Consider the following 16,388-nt stretch of genomic DNA (forward strand, 5'->3'; position numbering starts at 1 on the left):
CGGACACACACGCGTCAGCCTCTTCACTGTCCTACACAGCTAGCACGCTGGCAGTTACCGTCAACTTGGAACCAGCCGCGCAGAAGGCAGTCGCCCTGCAACCGGCGAACAGCGCATCATCGCGGCTACACGCGAGCTGGCCGCACCCGGAGCTTTCGCGGCTCTTCTCTCGCTCTTTCTCGCAGAGCTCCGGCGATGCACAACTCGAACCGCGAAAGCCGCAATGAGCTTTGTTTAAGCTGCGCAGAAGAAACAAGGCACTAAACCGGCAAATGTCCAGCTAATCTCCCACGTGAAAAGAGTCAGCAAGGAAAGCTCTTGCTGCTCTTCACTCGCTCTTGCTAACAGTCCAGAAGCATTGCGACTCTTCTCTGGATGATTTGCCCACCAACACTTCACATCAGCTAAAGCCGGCTGCCCGGAGGAAAAGAGGCTGGGAAAGATCGTAGCAGGCACGCTTGTTGCCGCACGAGAAGTGCCTGCTCCGGAGGCTTCTTGCGAGAAGCGCTAAAAGCACGCGAACATCGCGTTTCTGTGCTTTCCTGAACAGCTTGCGCTGGGACAGTTACAGCCGTGTTTTGCAAGCTGTCCGGGGTTCTGAGGCACTAAAAGTGCAGATGTGTGGCGACTGTCCAAGACGAGAACCGCCTGCTCTGAAAGCCCTTCCTGCTCTTCACGTACGCTTTCTAGCAGCTCTACGGACACACACACGTCAGCCTCTTCACTGTCCTACACAGCTAGCACGCTGGCACTTACCGTCAACTTGGAACCAGCCGCGCAGAAGGCAGTCGCCCTGCAACCGGCGAACAGCGCATCATCGCTGCTACACGCGAGCTGGCCGCACTCGGAGCTTTCGCGGCTCTTCTCTCGCTCTTTCTCGCAGAGCTCCGGCGATGCACAACTCGAACCGCGAAAGCCGCAATGAGCTTTGTGCAAGCTGCGCAGAAGAAACAAGGCACTAAACCGGCAAATGTCCAGCTAATCTCCCACGTGAAAAGAGTCAGCAAGGAAAGCTCTTGCTGCTCTTCACTCGCTCTTGCTAACAGTCCAGAAGCATTGCGACTCTTCTCTGGATGATTTGCCCACCAACACTTCACATCAGCTAAAGCCGGCTGCCCGGAGGAAAAGAGGCTGGGAAAGATCGTAGCAGGCACGCTTGTTGCCGCACGAGAAGTGCCTGCTCCGGAGGCTTCTTGTGAGAAGCGCTAAAAGCACGCGAACATCGCGTTTCTGTGCTTTCCTGAACAGCTTGCGCTGGGACAGTTACAGCCGTGTTTTGCAAGCTGTCTGGGGTTCTGAGGCACTAAAAGTGCAGATGTGTGGCGACTGTCCAAGACGAGAACCGCCTGCTCTGAAAGCCCTTCCTGCTCTTCACGTACGCTTTCTAGCAGCTCTACGGACACACACACGTCAGCCTCTTCACTGTCCTACACAGCTAGCACGCTGGCACTTACCGTCAACTTGGAAGCAGCCGCGCAGAAGGCAGTCGCCCTGCAACCGGCGAACAGCGCACATTCGCGGCTACACGCGAGCTGGCCGCACTCGGAGCTTTCGCGGCTCTTCTCTCGCTCTTTCTCGCAGAGCTCCGGCGATGCACAACTCGAACCGCGAAAGCCGCAATGAGCTTTGTGCAAGCTGCGCAGAAGAAACAAGGCACTAAACCGGCAAATGTCCAGCTAATCTCCCACGTGAAAAGAGTCAGCAAGGAAAGCTCTTGCTGCTCTTCACTCTCTCTTGCTAACAGCCCAGAAGCATTGCTACACTTCTCTGGATGATTTGCCCACCAACACTTCACATCAGCTAAAGCCGGCTGCCCGGAGGAAAAGAGGCTAGGAAAGATCGTAGCAGGCACGCTTGTTGCCGCACGAGAAGTGCCTGCTCCGGAGGCTTCTTGCGAGAAGCGCTAAAAGCACGCGAACATCGCGTTTCTGTGCTTTCCTGAACAGCTTGCGCTGGGACAGTTACAGCCGTGTTTTGCAAGCTGTCCGGGGTTCTGAGGCACTAAAAGTGCAGATGTGTGGCGACTGTCCAAGACGAGAACCGCCTGCTCTGAAAGCCCTTCCTGCTCTTCACGTACGCTTTCTAGCAGCTCTACGGACACACACGCGTCAGCCTCTTCACTGTCCTACACAGCTAGCACGCTGGCAGTTACCGTCAACTTGGAACCAGCCGCGCAGAAGGCAGTCGCCCTGCAACCGGCGAACAGCGCATCATCGCGGCTACACGCGAGCTGGCTGCACCCGGAGCTTTCGCGGCTCTTCTCTCGCTCTTTCTCGCAGAGCTCCGGCGATGCACAACTCGAACCGCGAAAGCCGCAATGAGCTTTGTGCAAGCTGCGCAGAAGAAACAAGGCACTAAACCGGCAAATGTCCAGCTAATCTCCAACGTGAAAAGGCTCAGCAAGGAAAGCTCTTGCTAACAGCCCAGAAGCATTGCGACTCTTCTCTGGATGATTTGCCCACCAACACTTCACATCAGCTAAAGCCGGCTGCCCGGAGGAAAAGAGGCTGGGAAAGATCGTAGCAGGCACGCTTGTTGCCGCACGAGAAGTGCCTGCTCCGGAGGCTTCTTGCGAGAAGCGCTAAAAGCACGCGAACATCGCGTTTCTGTGCTTTCCTGAACAGCTTGCGCTGGGACAGTTACAGCCGTGTTTTGCAAGCTGTCCGGGGTTCTGAGGCACTAAAAGTGCAGATGTGTGGCGACTGTCCAAGACGAGAACCGCCTGCTCTGAAAGCCCTTCCTGCTCTTCACGTACGCTTTCTAGCAGCTCTACGGACACACACACGTCAGCCTCTTCACTGTCCTACACAGCTAGCACGCTGGCACTTACCGTCAACTTGGAAGCAGCCGCGCAGAAGGCAGTCGCCCTGCAACCGGCGAACAGCGCATCATCGCGGTTACACGCGAGCTGGCCGCACTCGGAGCTTTCGCGGCTCTTCTCTCGCTCTTTCTCGCAGAGCTCCGGCGATGCACAACTCGAACCGCGAAAGCCGCAATGAGCTTTGTGCAAGCTGCGCAGAAGAAACAAGGCACTAAACCGGCAAATGTCCAGCTAATCTCCCACGTGAAAAGAGTCAGCAAGGAAAGCTCTTGCTGCTCTTCACTCGCTCTTGCTAACAGCCCAGAAGCATTGCGACTCTTCTCTGGATGATTTGCCCACCAACACTTCACATCAGCTAAAGCCGGCTGCCCGGAGGAAAAGAGGCTGGGAAAGATCGTAGCAGGCACGCTTGTTGCCGCACGAGAAGTGCCTGCTCCGGAGGCTTCTTGTGAGAAGCGCTAAAAGCACGCGAACATCGCGTTTCTGTGCTTTCCTGAACAGCTTGCGCTGGGACAGTTACAGCCGTGTTTTGCAAGCTGTCTGGGGTTCTGAGGCACTAAAAGTGCAGATGTGTGGCGACTGTCCAAGACGAGAACCGCCTGCTCTGAAAGCCCTTCCTGCTCTTCACGTACGCTTTCTAGCAGCTCTACGGACACACACACGTCAGCCTCTTCACTGTCCTACACAGCTAGCACGCTGGCACTTACCGTCAACTTGGAAGCAGCCGCGCAGAAGGCAGTCGCCCTGCAACCGGCGAACAGCGCATCATCGCGGCTACACGCGAGCTGGCCGCACCCGGAGCTTTCGCGGCTCTTCTCTCGCTCTTTCCCGCAGAGCTCCGGCGATGCACAACTCGAACCGCGAAAGCCGCAATGAGCTTTGTGCAAGCTGCGCAGAAGAAACAAGGCACTAAACCGGCAAATGTCCAGCTAATCTCCCACGTGAAAAGAGTCAGCAAGGAAAGCTCTTGCTGCTCTTCACTCGCTCTTGCTAACAGCCCAGAAGCATTGCGACTCTTCTCTGGATGATTTGCCCACCAACACTTCACATCAGCTCAAGCCGGCTGCCCGGAGGAAAAGAGGCTGGGAAAGATCGTAGCAGGCACGCTTGTTGCCGCACGAGAAGTGCCTGCTCCGGAGGCTTCTTGCGAGAAGCGCTAAAAGCACGCGAACATCGCGTTTCTGTGCTTTCCTGAACAGCTTGCGCTGGGACAGTTACAGCCGTGTTTTGCAAGCTGTCCGGGGTTCTGAGGCACTAAAAGTGCAGATGTGTGGCGACTGTCCAAGACGAGAACCGCCTGCTCTGAAAGCCCTTCCTGCTCTTCACGTACGCTTTCTAGCAGCTCTACGGACACACACGCGTCAGCCTCTTCACTGTCCTACACAGCTAGCACGCTGGCACTTACCGTCAACTTGGAAGCAGCCGCGCAGAAGGCAGTCGCCCTGCAACCGGCGAACAGCGCATCATCGCGGCTACACGCGAGCTGGCCGCACTCGGAGCTTTCGCGGCTCTTCTCTCGCTCTTTCTCGCAGAGCTCCGGCGATGCACAACTCGAACCGCGAAAGCCGCAATGAGCTTTGTGCAAGCTGCGCAGAAGAAACAAGGCACTAAACCGGCAAATGTCCAGCTAATCTCCCACGTGAAAAGAGTCAGCAAGGAAAGCTCTTGCTGCTCTTCACTCGCTCTTGCTAACAGCCCAGAAGCATTGCGACTCTTCTCTGGATGATTTGCCCACCAACACTTCACATCAGCTAAAGCCGGCTGCCCGGAGGAAAAGAGGCTAGGAAAGATCGTAGCAGGCACGCTTGTTGCCGCACGAGAAGTGCCTGCTCCGGAGGCTTCTTGCGAGCAGCGCTAAAAGCACGCGAACATCGCGTTTCTGTGCTTTCCTGAACAGCTTGCGCTGGGACAGTTACAGCCGTGTTTTGCAAGCTGTCCGGGGTTCTGAGGCACTAAAAGTGCAGATGTGTGGCGACTGTCCAAGACGAGAACCGCCTGCTCTGAAAGCCCTTCCTGCTCTTCACGTACGCTTTCTAGCAGCTCTACGGACACACACACGTCAGCCTCTTCACTGTCCTACACAGCTAGCACGCTGGCAGTTACCGTCAACTTGGAAGCAGCCGCGCAGAAGGCAGTCGCCCTGCAACCGGCGAACAGCGCATCATCGCGGCTACACGCGAGCTGGCCGCACTCGGAGCTTTCGCGGCTCTTCTCTCGCTCTTTCTCGCAGAGCTCCGGCGATGCACAACTCGAACCGCGAAAGCCGCAATGAGCTTTGTGCAAGCTGCGCAGAAGAAACAAGGCACTAAACCGGCAAATGTCCAGCTAATCTCCCACGTGAAAAGAGTCAGCAAGGAAAGCTCTTGCTGCTCTTCACTCGCTCTTGCTAACAGCCCAGAAGCATTACGACTCTTCTCTAGATGATTTGCCCACCAACACTTCACATCAGCTAAAGCCGGCTGCCCGGAGGAAAAGAGGCTGGGAAAGATCGTAGCAGGCACGCTTGTTGCCGCACGAGAAGTGCCTGCTCCGGAGGCTTCTTGTGAGAAGCGCTAAAAGCACGCGAACATCGCGTTTCTGTGCTTTCCTGAACAGCTTGCGCTGGGACAGTTACAGCCGTGTTTTGCAAGCTGTCCGGGGTTCTGAGGCACTAAAAGTGCAGATGTGTGGCGACTGTCCAAGACGAGAACCGGCTGCTCTGAAAGCCCTTCCTGCTCTTCACGTACGCTTTCTAGCAGCTCTACGGACACACACACGTCAGCCTCTTCACTGTCCTACACAGCTAGCACGCTGGCACTTACCGTCAACTTGGAACCAGCCGCGCAGAAGGCAGTCGCCCTGCAACCGGCGAACAGCGCATCATCGCGGCTACACGCGAGCTGGCCGCACTCGGAGCTTTCGCGGCTCTTCTCTCGCTCTTTCTCGCAGAGCTCCGGCGATGCACAACTCGAACCGCGAAAGCCGCAATGAGCTTTGTGCAAGCTGCGCAGAAGAAACAAGGCACTAAACCGGCAAATGTCCAGCTAATCTCCCACGTGAAAAGGGTCAGCAAGGAAAGCTCTTGCTGCTCTTCACTCGCTCTTGCTAACAGCCCAGAAGCATTGCGACTCTTCTCTGGATGATTTGCCCACCAACACTTCACATCAGCTAAAGCCAGCTGCCCGGAGGAAAAGAGGCTAGGAAAGATCGTAGAAGGCACGGTTGTTGCCGCACGAGAAGTGCCTGCTCCGGAGGCTTCTTGCGAGCAGCGCTAAAAGCACGCGAACATCGCGTTTCTGTGCTTTCCTGAACAGCTTGCGCTGGGACAGTTACAGCCGTGTTTTGCAAGCTGTCCGGGGTTCTGAGGCACTAAAAGTGCGGATGTGTGGCGACTGTCCAAGACGAGAACCGGCTGCTCTGAAAGCCCTTCCTGCTCTTCACGTGCGCTTTCTAGCAGCTCTACGGCCACACACACGTCAGCCTCTTCACTGTCCTACACAGCTAGCATGCTGGCAGTTACCGTCAACTTGGAACCAGCCGCGCAGAAGGAAGTCACCTCTTACCTTCTGGGCCTTCCTTCTTATCGATTATTTTAATTGCCACTTTCTTCTGGTGCTTTTGGGAAAAAGCCTCCTTCACTTTGGAGTACGTTCCCTCCTTGATGGTCCTGCCGAGCTGGTAGCTGTTGGCGAGCAAAAACCCCTCCATGTCCTCTCGCGGGCTGGGACCCTTCGCTCCCCCGGTTCACCCCGCAGCGACTCCCAGCAGCATCTCGGCGCCGGGGTGGGGGCACACGGAGCACCCCGGGCGGGGCGCTGAGGGGTCTGTTCAAGCCCAGGAGTGCTATTGTGATGTAAGCACTGCTGCGCTGGCGGGGCAACGGGTGCGCAGCGAGCCGGGGGCCAGACTGAAACACCCTCTCGGTGAGCGGGGGGCTCTTTAGGTGGGCGCTGCAGAGGTTACGGGGCTGCTCGCGGTCCCCCTGCAGCCTCCCTGTGCTTTCGCCATCACCGGGGGCCCTGTGCTCGCCCGGCTCACCCTCCCGCTCCTCTCCGGTCAGGCGCACCCGCGGCTCAACATGAACTCCCAGCGGGCGCCGCGGGCTCGGAGGTTCCCCATCGAGGCAGGCGACTGTCCCAGTTCAGCTGCGCCACCCGAAACACAGGAGCCAGTAGGCGCCGAGCAGCCCGTGGGAAGGTGAGGGGGGCCAGGGCGGCCCGCGGGGTGCAGGGCCCGGCCCTGCCGCGGACCGGGTCCCTGCTCCGGCAGACGTGGCTTGTTTTGCTCCCGAAAGCGTCGTCTGATGGCTTGAACCCCTCCTGGCGCCGGGACAGGGCGGGCTCCCTGCCACCGCTGCCGGCAGGGCTCATCGGGGCAGGCAGCGTCCCGTGCTGTGCCGTGCCGTGCCGCATCAGACAACGCTGCGCCGTGCCGTGCCATCCCGACCCGTGCCACGCCGTGTCATGCCATACTGGCCCATTTCAGCCTGTGCCGTGCTGGCCTATGTCAGGCCGTGCCGTGCCATGTCATGCCGTACCGTGCCGAGCCGTGCCGTGCCGTGCCTCTGGGCTCACCGCGCCCTTTCCCCACAGGCAGCTGTGGCGATGCCCCGGCAGCCACTGCCTGACGCTGCCCCACGTCCCCATTGATGTGTTCATCGCCATGGGAGGGAGCGGCCGGCCTCGCACCACCTGACGGGCCCCGCACCGCGCCGGCCGCAGCCAGCACCGTGGAGCCGCCGCCGACACAGACCGGCCACGGACTTCGTAATAAAAGGAGATCTCGGAGCGCTTCCACGCTCGAAACCCACGCGCGGCATGTCGGCCGCGGGGATCCGGCGTGAGAGGGGGCGCGGGGTGACGGGACGTGGGGGCACAGTGTGAGGGGATGGGGTACAAGGGTGGGGACACGAGGGACAGGGTCCCATCCGCATCCAGTGCGAGGGACGGGACATGGGTGACCAGACGCGCGGGCCAGGCCAAGTCCGCCCAGACCTCCCCGCCCGCAGGGGGCGCCCGAGCGCTGCGGGCCCCGCGGGAGAGAGCGGCCCCGCCTCGCCCCGCCCCTGCCGCCTTAAGGGGGCGTGGCTCCCGCCGCGCGCAGGAGGTTTGTCCTGTTCCGGCCGCCGTCTGCTCTCCTCGCCCTCCCTGTCCACGGGGCCGCCATATTGTGGCTGCCGCAGCTCGGGAGCCGCCGCCTGAGGAGCCGCGATGGGTGAGGGCGGGCGCGGCCCCGGTCCCGGCCGAGGGGAGCCGCGCGGCCCCGAGGGGCAGCCGCCGCCCCGCCGGGCAGAGGAGGTGGGGGGGGGCGGACAGCCCGTCCTGGCGCCGCCCGCGCACCTCACCGGGGCTCCGGGCGCCCGCCCTCAGCGGCGGCGGGGCGGCCTGGCCTGGCGGGGCGGGGGGCTGCGGGCCCGGCCGCCGCCGCCGCCGCTGCTGAGTCATCCCGGCTCCGGCACGGCGGGGCCTTTTCCGGGCAGGGCTCTGGCAGCCCGCTGTCTGCGGCCGCAGCCGGGCTCGGGGGGGGGGGGGGCGGCTCTCGCTGCTTTCCCGGGGCAGGGGCCGCGTTCTGCCACAGCCGGTAGCCGGGCCGCTGGAGCGGGCGTGCTGGGGGGGGTTCGTTGTTCACTTTAAGCAGCTCCGTGATGGACAGCTCGGTCTCTGGCTGCTGCGGGGGGGGTGAGGGGAGCAGCGGGGGCCGCTTAGTGCTGCGATGCCCTGGGTCTCGGGGCTGGGGGCTGCTGCTGCCGCAGGCACCGAGGCAGAGTCCCCGAGAGGCAGCGGCGGCGGAAGGGAACGGCTGCGGCCGAAGCTTCACCGCAGCGTCCGTGGCACCCTGACAGGTCTCTGATCTCTGGCTCGTTTAAACGCTGAAGTTGGTGAGAGCTTAGAAGTGAGCTCAGATGAGAGCTTGTTCAGCCGTTCCCTGTTCTCGTAACCCGGCAGGGCCTCAGCTGTTGTAGCTTTTGTGAAACAAAACTTCAGCAGCGGCGTCAACGTAAACCCAGCGAGGCTGTCCCCGTGCAGCCTGTCGCTGTGGGCAGCGTGGGCAAACGCGGCTCTGCTGCGCGGGAAGGGGCAAGCAGAGGACTTCGTCTGCGTGTTCGTAACCAGCACCGCTAAATACAGGGAAAGGTTCGGAGGGGCAGCAGGTAACAATCTGTTAGCTACCAGTAAGTCGTAACCGCGTATTGCACTTCGAAAGGTCCTCCAATAACAGCAGACTTGTGTGTCATTTTTGGTGTAGCCTGAAACTGAAGCTCGCTACGCAGGGAGGAAAGGCGTCTTTTTCTTGAGGCTTCAAGCCGTGAGACAGGGTGTGAGTGGATGCGGTGGATGGGAAAGCCGAGCCTGCGCAGGCATATTCTCTGTAGAGCAGAGTAAGGATCCTCTGGGAAGTGAGGATTAAGCAGTTCTCTTAGCAGTTTTCACCTGCAATGTTGTCTGTTGGCTAAAAGACAGCCTTCAGAAGTCTTCAGAGTGCCCTCTGGGGTGGGAAGCTGCTTGATCAGACTGATCTCGTCAGAAACTCCCCTGCTGCCTTCAAACCCCTCCCGCGATGGTCCAGGAAGAGCTGGTGGCCGCAAGTCTGTGTATGCAACGGCTGCAGCACCTCCCATTCCAGAACGGCTTTTAAAACTTAATTTGTAGCTTGAGATGTAAAATCTTGACTGGCAACTTTGGGTGGAAAAATGTCCTGGGGCCCGGTGAATGGCTGAAACCGCCCGTGCTGCCTGGAGCCGAGGGCGCCGCGCAAGGGAGCTGCCCGTCCTTTCCGCCGCTGCAGCCTCATTTCTTCTTGGAGCTTGAAGCAGGCGTTTTTCTGACAGCGAGAATTTAATACTCATCTGAATTATCCTCGTGTAACTTTTTCTTAACTTTTAAAATAAACTAAGGCTACTTTTTCGCTGGTTTAGGTTAATAGCACTAAAAGGTGGCAGCAAAACGTTGTTACCCGTTCCTGTGTGGTGCAGGCCGAAGGTGCTGTGGAGTTTGTAAGCAGTGATGTTGGTCTTGCCTGTGTGGTTGGACATGCTCATCAGTTTTCTTCGTTTGCTATGCAAATGACGTGTCTAAGTGCCTTTCTAGTGCTGTTTAGCCTGTGGAGCAGTATGTAACGCTTGATTCTTAATAAAACTTTGGTGGCTGATAATTTTAACTAGTCATTTGGCTATTTTGCTTTGTTTGCTTGTGTTCCTGAGAGCAAACATGAACTTTGTGAAGGGGAGCTCGATCACTGAAACAGTCTAATAGCGAAAGTACCCGTTCCTTCGGCCGCTCCGCTCTGAGCTGTAGTGCCAGCGAGGTTCAGATTAGCTCAGATTTGCTTAGCAAATCAGACCGTGCTGTTTCTGGAGCAAAGCACGTGTTGCGAAGGATGAGCTCGTTGGAATGTCACAGTCCTCTGTAATTGTCTCTAGTTTCTTTTCTGGTTGGTTTTAACCCCGTATGGCTCTCGTGTGTTGAGTTTGAGTTGACTTAGTCAAAGAGTTAATCCCTGTTTTAAGAACTGTGGAGAGGACTCTCTGACCTCAGATGACACTGTTGCGCTTGATCAGTCCACTCTTCAGGAAATCTGAATGTCTTAGCACGGGTAAATCGGGGTGAAAGCCCCCAGAGCTCAGATTTTTTGGGGGTGAAAAGATCAGGAGGAGGTAGAATAGAAACTGGTGTGTATTGAGAACTGGACTGAGGAATGGGCGAGTTCTGTTTCCATCAGGGCATGGATAACCTAACGGGAATCCTAATCTTAGCCTGGCCCTCCTGAAGGACAAGTGTGCTGTGGGACTGTTTGTTTTCCCCGCAGAGAATTTTTGCTTTTCCCTGCCCCCTCCACAGGCAGCACCCTCGGCGAAGCTGCTGCGCGTTCCAGCAGTGATATCGCAGCGCTGGCGCTCGGTAGCTAAAGCAGAAGGGAGCGAGCCAGCGGTGGCTGCTGCACCAGACAGCCCAGTAGCTGCGTGGGTGAGCGTGCCACCAGCACGGCGTGCCCTGCGCGGGGACGGCGACAGGCTGCGTTTGAGACGGCTCTGAGAGAGAGTTGGCTCTGCCGGTGCTTATTTGTAGTAAACACTCCAGTAACCTCTGTGAGGACATAAAAGCAGCAGAGCAAGGATGCAAAACAGAGCCGCACAAGCGGCAGGGCGACAGAGCTTGGCCGCTTTTGGAGGGTTTAACAGAGCGAGGTAATTCCAGGGCTGTAGAGGAAAAGCCTTGAGGTGCTGCTTGTTTGATAGGACTTGTGTAGTTCTTCTTCTCCTGTAAGCACAACTGTTTAACTTCCTTTTTCTCCTCCATTGTCTTCCGAGCAAATGAAGGGATTTGTTTTTTTTCTTTTTATTCACTGCGAAACTTTCGAAGTGACATGTTCAGTATAAGAATCCGTTCTTGGCTAAGGTCTGGTAGCAGTTCAGAATTGTCTTTTTGTACAGTGTGCACAAGTAGTTCAACTACTTTTATGTATTTATTACAACCACCTTCGTTTAATTGGTGTTTCAGAAGTACAGGTTACTTGAGCTTCTCTTTCTGTGGTTTCATCTGAAGCCATAAAGTTGTCCTGGACACACTTTTTGTAGAAGAGAATCCTCTGGAGACGGGAATAGGTCTGTATTTGTAGCTTGTGTCAGGAGGAGTCTTTATGCTGTGTTGTAAAGAGCGTGCTTAAGCTCTGGAAAATTGAAGACGCATCCATAGAGTGCTATAAAATGCATTACACATCTGAGTTCGAGAAGAATTTTTGTTTCCCTTCTCAAAGTTAAGGAACTCCTTCGCAAACGGGAGATGGAAGGAACAAAATTCACGTAAGTACTGCTGATTGTAGGCTGACACTCTTTACAAGGAAAGCAGCAGTGCAGTTCTGATGTACTTGGCTGGATGAGACTCTAGGTTCTGAAACACTTCAGAAATGCCTGTTGCTGTTTTGCTGTCTCTTGCATTGAATGGATTTTGGCGCATAAAGCAGCAGCTTTGGTAATAGTTTGGCAAATAAGAGTCAGTGAGAGGATGCACAGAGAAGATGAATCTCTGGCCAGAGACTTTCTTTTCCGTTGTAGGCAGGTGACAGCAGCAAGAAGCTACGTTCAGAACTGGCGTGCCGTACCTAAATGCTGAATCAAGTCTGCAGGCTTTCACTGCCAGTACGTTCTTGTGAGGTGTGTGGGTTGCGGGGATAACGAGGTTTTGAGTCACAAATGTTAACTGGTAAGCCTTCTGGAGCACCGCGGGATCATGAAGCAGTAACGTGTCAGCCCAACATCCGCTGCCCGCTGTTCACTCGTGTGTGCGGCCTCAGGAGATGATTGGCATGTTCTCGCAGTCCCCTCCTCCTCAGATCAAAAAATATCACAAATGCTTTGATTTTTTTTTTTTTCCCCCAAAGAAATGCCTCAGTAACTGTAACTGGAGGCATTGACTCTCACATGTGGTTTTTAACATTGTCAGGGGAGATGGCTAGCGTCTTGTACCTCTCACTGAGCGCTGCTAGCTTGTTCTTCTAAAGGTAAGGTTCATTTTATTTGTGTGATCCAGACTGCTCTGATGTCTGCTACTACTAAATCAGTTTACTCTAGCTATCTCCTGTTCCTGGAGGGCATGGTGTTGAAAGCACAGGCGTCTGGTGAACACAGACCCTGCAGAGAAGACACCTACCAAGCTTACTGTCCTGGGGACTGCTGCAGAAGAGTCCTGTGTCTCTTCAGTATCTGAACCTCCTTGACACCCTGGAAAGGGATGGTGATTTGTGTGAATTTGATGTGGTTTTATCTCTATCTCCTGGCAGCTCAATCTGAGAAAATACAAGGAGACCAGGGGCACTAGCTGTTCCCGTGCTGCTGGTAGATGTTCCTTGCAGCAGCGGTGCAGTAGTGTGATGCTGTGGGAATATGTATTTGTCTCGGAGCCTGGGCAGGTGGGGAGGCAGGAGGATGTGGGGGGTTCCTCTGGGTTTTCGGGTAAGTGTTTGAAAGGGAAAAACTTCCTGCTGGGTAGGGGAAACCCAAAGAATGTAGTCAGTAAGGCTTGTCTGACCAAACTTAGTTCACGGACTGTTCTGCTACTCCTTGTTGGATTCAGGAGTGGGTTCATTGTAGCTGAGCGAGTTTATACTCTCACAGGGAAAACTTTGGTTGGAAGAGGCCTTTGGAGGTCACCTGGCGCAGCGCTTGCTTGGCGCTGGGCGGCTTTGAAACGGGCCCAGCGGGCACTGACTGGCAGATCAGTACTGATGGAGTTCTTGAGTCTATTCAATTATGCTTGCATGATTTCACTGCCCTTCTCCACTCCAAACACGCCGCCGTCAGCTTTCCTGGCTGGCTGGGCTCTGCCTTAAGTATGTGTCGTATGCAGAGCTGTAATAGATATCTTGCGAAGATTACCTTTGAGAAAGCGTGTTCTGGCTTCAAAAAGGCCTTGTCAGACCCGTCAGCGTAACTGTTTCTCTGCTGTGTCGCTTCGGTCTGACTCAGCAGCCCGAGCCCTGCTTTAGGCGTGCGAGTCCCTGCCGTGACTCAGCTTGGAGGCTTTAATCAGCAGCTGAAAAAGCGTGTGAAGCAAATGCTCTCCGTAATGCAGGGAGACGGGAGGATGTCATCTGGAAAGAAGCACGGGTGAGTTTCTGATCCCATTACGTGCCTGTAACATTAAGAAGCCGTTATAATCTTGGCAAGGCAGTAATGACCCTGGAATTACAGTTCTCTGGCTGAACTGGGTTAGCTTATGTTGGCGTTTACACAGGTGCCCACAGGATTTGAGTGCTCTGCTGAGCCTTCAAAGTCAAACTTTGACGCCGTTTTTCCTTTCTTTTAAGTGGTGAATACCTTCTCATCATTCAGTGTATGAGGTTTAGTGTGGCAGCCTGTGCTGGTAATTCTTTGGTTTATGTGACAACTGGAGGATTTTCTTCCCTTAGCAAAGCCAACAAAGCCTACAGCAGGAACCAAATTCTGTCCATCTCCCGAGGGGGCTTCCTTTGCAGAAGGAATTGAAGAGGTACTGTTCAGTTAAGCTTCATCCCGAAGTCTGACTGCTCCTGTAGCTCCTGTGAGCCAGGAATCCTCTTACAGACACCTGAAGCTGTTCTCTGTATGAATCAGTAACTTAAAAAAGCCTTGCTTAGGTTTTAATAGAACAACTTTTATCAAGGACTTGATTCCAAAGGTGTTAGCATTCAGAAACTGTTGGCATGGGGACTTTTAAATGTTTATGCCGAAGATATGCTGTGTGCTGGGAGTCGGGATCTCATCGTGGCTTTGAAATCCCACTTAGGCCACTCTTCTCTCTGGAGAGAGCGGGAAGAAAATGGAGAAGTCAATTGGTTTCTTGTGGGCCTTTAGTAGTGTGGATTTGAGGATGCAGGCAAACAGTCTAACTAAAAGAAGTCATAAAAATGTGTTATAACTCATTGATGCTGTGCAATCCTGAAAAGTGTGTCAGTCTTGGGCTTATGTGTGTGTTTAATCTGGACCTGGGAAGGCAGCTCCTTGCTTCGTGCTCTGAAACGACCTTAGCAGGTCACTTCGGCAGCTTGCTCATGCCTGGTTAACAATGAGCGGAGTTAATTGTCTGATATTGGCCTTCTCTCTCTTTTTGGCTCAGGATGATGGAGATGCATCTAAACTCATGTTGCTTTTTGAATCTCAGTCCTTGTTTGTCTCTGGTTGGGTAGTGGCTTCCTCTGCTCTCGCTAAACTGGGGTTAAAGCCTTCCCTTGAGCAGGTGACCCCGCATAGCCGCTCGCCTAGCCGAGGTACAAAAGCTAACGCTTCTGACGCTTAGTACATGCTCCTTCTGGTCTTTCCGCCAGCTTCTCCAATTGCTGCTGTCTTCCGCAGGCCAGAGGGGTCCCTGTGAGCCAGGACTAGCAACTGTTCTGCTCTTTAGTGAGCCTTGCATCTGCCTGGTCTCCGAGGTGTCTGAGCAAAGCTTTACGTAGCTGTGCTCTCTTGAAGCAAACGTGTACAAATGGATTTCAGAAGTTGTCCCGGAGAGCCAGGGTTACCTGCTGATAATGTGTTCAGGATGTAAATAAATCTTTATGTGTGCAGGCTGATGATCCTTAGATCTGTTCCATCTGTCACGTTAGCACTGAGTTCAGTGTCTGATCTGGCATCTTGGGGCTGATAGTTGGCAGGTCTGATGGGAGGTGCAGAGCCTGGATGCTCAGTCGGAGAACTATTGAAATTCAAATACTGTGTTTTTTTTTCTGCGGAGCTGCTGTGAATACAGTTCACTAATGCGGGGTGAACTCAGTGATGTTTTGGTGTAAACAGATTCTCAAGTGTTCTTAGTAATGGAAGCAGTGTTAAAGCTCTTGTAGATCTGTGGAACTGTTCAGTCTGCGGAGGTGTTGGGAAGAGATGGGTTGAAAGCTCTGCAGACTCGTTTTTTTTAACACAGTACAGGCTTTTACCTCTGCAGTTTTTAATTCCGCCCTAGGGAAGGTGAACTGGACTGAAGAGCTTGAGGTGTGGGTGATGCACACCGAGCCCCTCTAACCAGCGGTCAGGAGCGGCAGTGTGCTGCTGAGGAGACGGGGGTGCTTCAGTAGTCAGTTCTAACTGCCCAGGGAGAGAGGAGAGAGTAGTGTTTGCACTGTTCCGGGGTAACCCAAGGGATGCTGAACTTGGAGAAAACCAAGTTCCTAGAAAACCAGGCTGTCTCTTGCAGCAGGAGGCTGGGATGGTTGGAATTCAGTATAAGCAAGGGCCTGAAACATAAGCAGCTGGATTGGCGTTTGCTGTTTTTGGGAAAGCTATGTTACTGTTTCCACTGGTGGAGGAGGTGCCTCATTCTAATTCTGTCCTAATTCTTGTTTTCCTTTCTTTTCTAACAACATATTCATGCTGTGCTGACACTCCCGTGGAACAGGGCTCTGGCCCTTGCCTCGCAGTTCTCCTCCCACGCAGGCGCGCCGCTGCAGCGGGTGAAAATGTGCCTGATGCTGGGGCTGTGGGGTCTGGCCGTGATGTCCAAACGCCTGCACACCGCCCCTGCGTTACCATGTGCTGAGGTGTTGGGAAGGTGTGCAGTGAGCCTGTCCTCGTTCGTCTCGTTGTTAGATGGACTCTGTGCCCCAGGCACCTGTGCTGGGGTGCCTGCGGCCCTTCCCCAACACGAACGGGTACCTGTCCCTGTTGTGCCAGTACGGACGGTCAGGGGGTGGCTTCTGGGCAGAGATAAACTGTTCTGGCAGCGCCTGCAGCCTGCTTGCCGCTTATCTGGTGCGCAGTCTGTTTGGTGTGGCCTCGGGAAAAAGGGGCACCCGGAGCAGCTGCAGGCTGCGCAAATTGCTCCGGCAGAGCTGCTGTGGTAGAGAAGGAAAAAGCTTTATTGCCCAGCTTCCTTGGAGAAGCAGGTAAGCTTGAAGCCCTGGAGTTCTGGCTGGAACAACATCAGAACAGTTCTGTAATTTCAGGGTGTGAGCTGATAGTATCTTCATTTAGGCAGGGCTTGGCTGGTCCTTAGAGAAGAAAAACATTTCCTAGGAGAGGTGCAGCGCACGGTGCCGTCCTAGTGGGACAGTGTTTTGTAGAGGTTAAGGTAGCTGCCTGGATGCAGCAGCTAAAACTTGGGAGCAGTGAAAGCAACTGTCT

At 55.1% G+C, this 16,388-nt stretch overlaps 3 protein-coding genes across 5 annotated transcripts in view; 2 read left to right on the plus strand and 1 right to left on the minus strand.

The window, feature by feature from the left end:
- The window catches only part of TSSK3 (testis specific serine kinase 3), a 79,855-nt gene extending 73,328 nt beyond the window's left edge, over positions 1-6,527 (minus strand). The window contains 1 exon segment of the mRNA XM_086764792.1: positions 6,364-6,527. Coding sequence (XP_086620918.1) covers positions 6,364-6,508 — 145 coding nt within the window. The 5' untranslated portion in view covers positions 6,509-6,527.
- KPNA6 (karyopherin subunit alpha 6) overlaps positions 1-16,388 on the plus strand; it is a 105,781-nt gene that overhangs the window by 75,572 nt on the left and 13,821 nt on the right. Inside the window, exon 1 of one of the 3 annotated variants that reach the window (XM_086765137.1) lies at positions 7,907-8,014. The exons of 1 other annotated variant lie outside the window; for it this stretch is intronic. In XM_086765137.1, coding sequence (XP_086621263.1) covers positions 8,011-8,014 — 4 coding nt within the window. In that variant the 5' untranslated portion in view covers positions 7,907-8,010. Of the gene's footprint in view, positions 1-7,906; positions 8,015-16,062; positions 16,151-16,388 lie in introns of those variants that run through there. One more of the 3 variants, XM_086765138.1, reaches the window with a different exon arrangement.
- On the plus strand, positions 6,873-7,495 carry FAM229A (family with sequence similarity 229 member A). Its single transcript, XM_086765150.1, has 2 exons — positions 6,873-6,997; positions 7,393-7,495. The coding sequence occupies exons 1-2, from the start codon at positions 6,879-6,881 to the stop codon at positions 7,493-7,495; spliced, it is 222 nt and encodes a 73-aa protein (XP_086621276.1). The 5' UTR covers positions 6,873-6,878.

The sequence above is a fragment of the Chlamydotis macqueenii genome, chromosome 22, assembly GCF_036417535.1.
Source record: "Chlamydotis macqueenii isolate bChlMac1 chromosome 22, bChlMac1.mat, whole genome shotgun sequence".
In the NCBI taxonomy this organism is placed as follows: Eukaryota; Metazoa; Chordata; class Aves; order Otidiformes; family Otididae; genus Chlamydotis; species Chlamydotis macqueenii.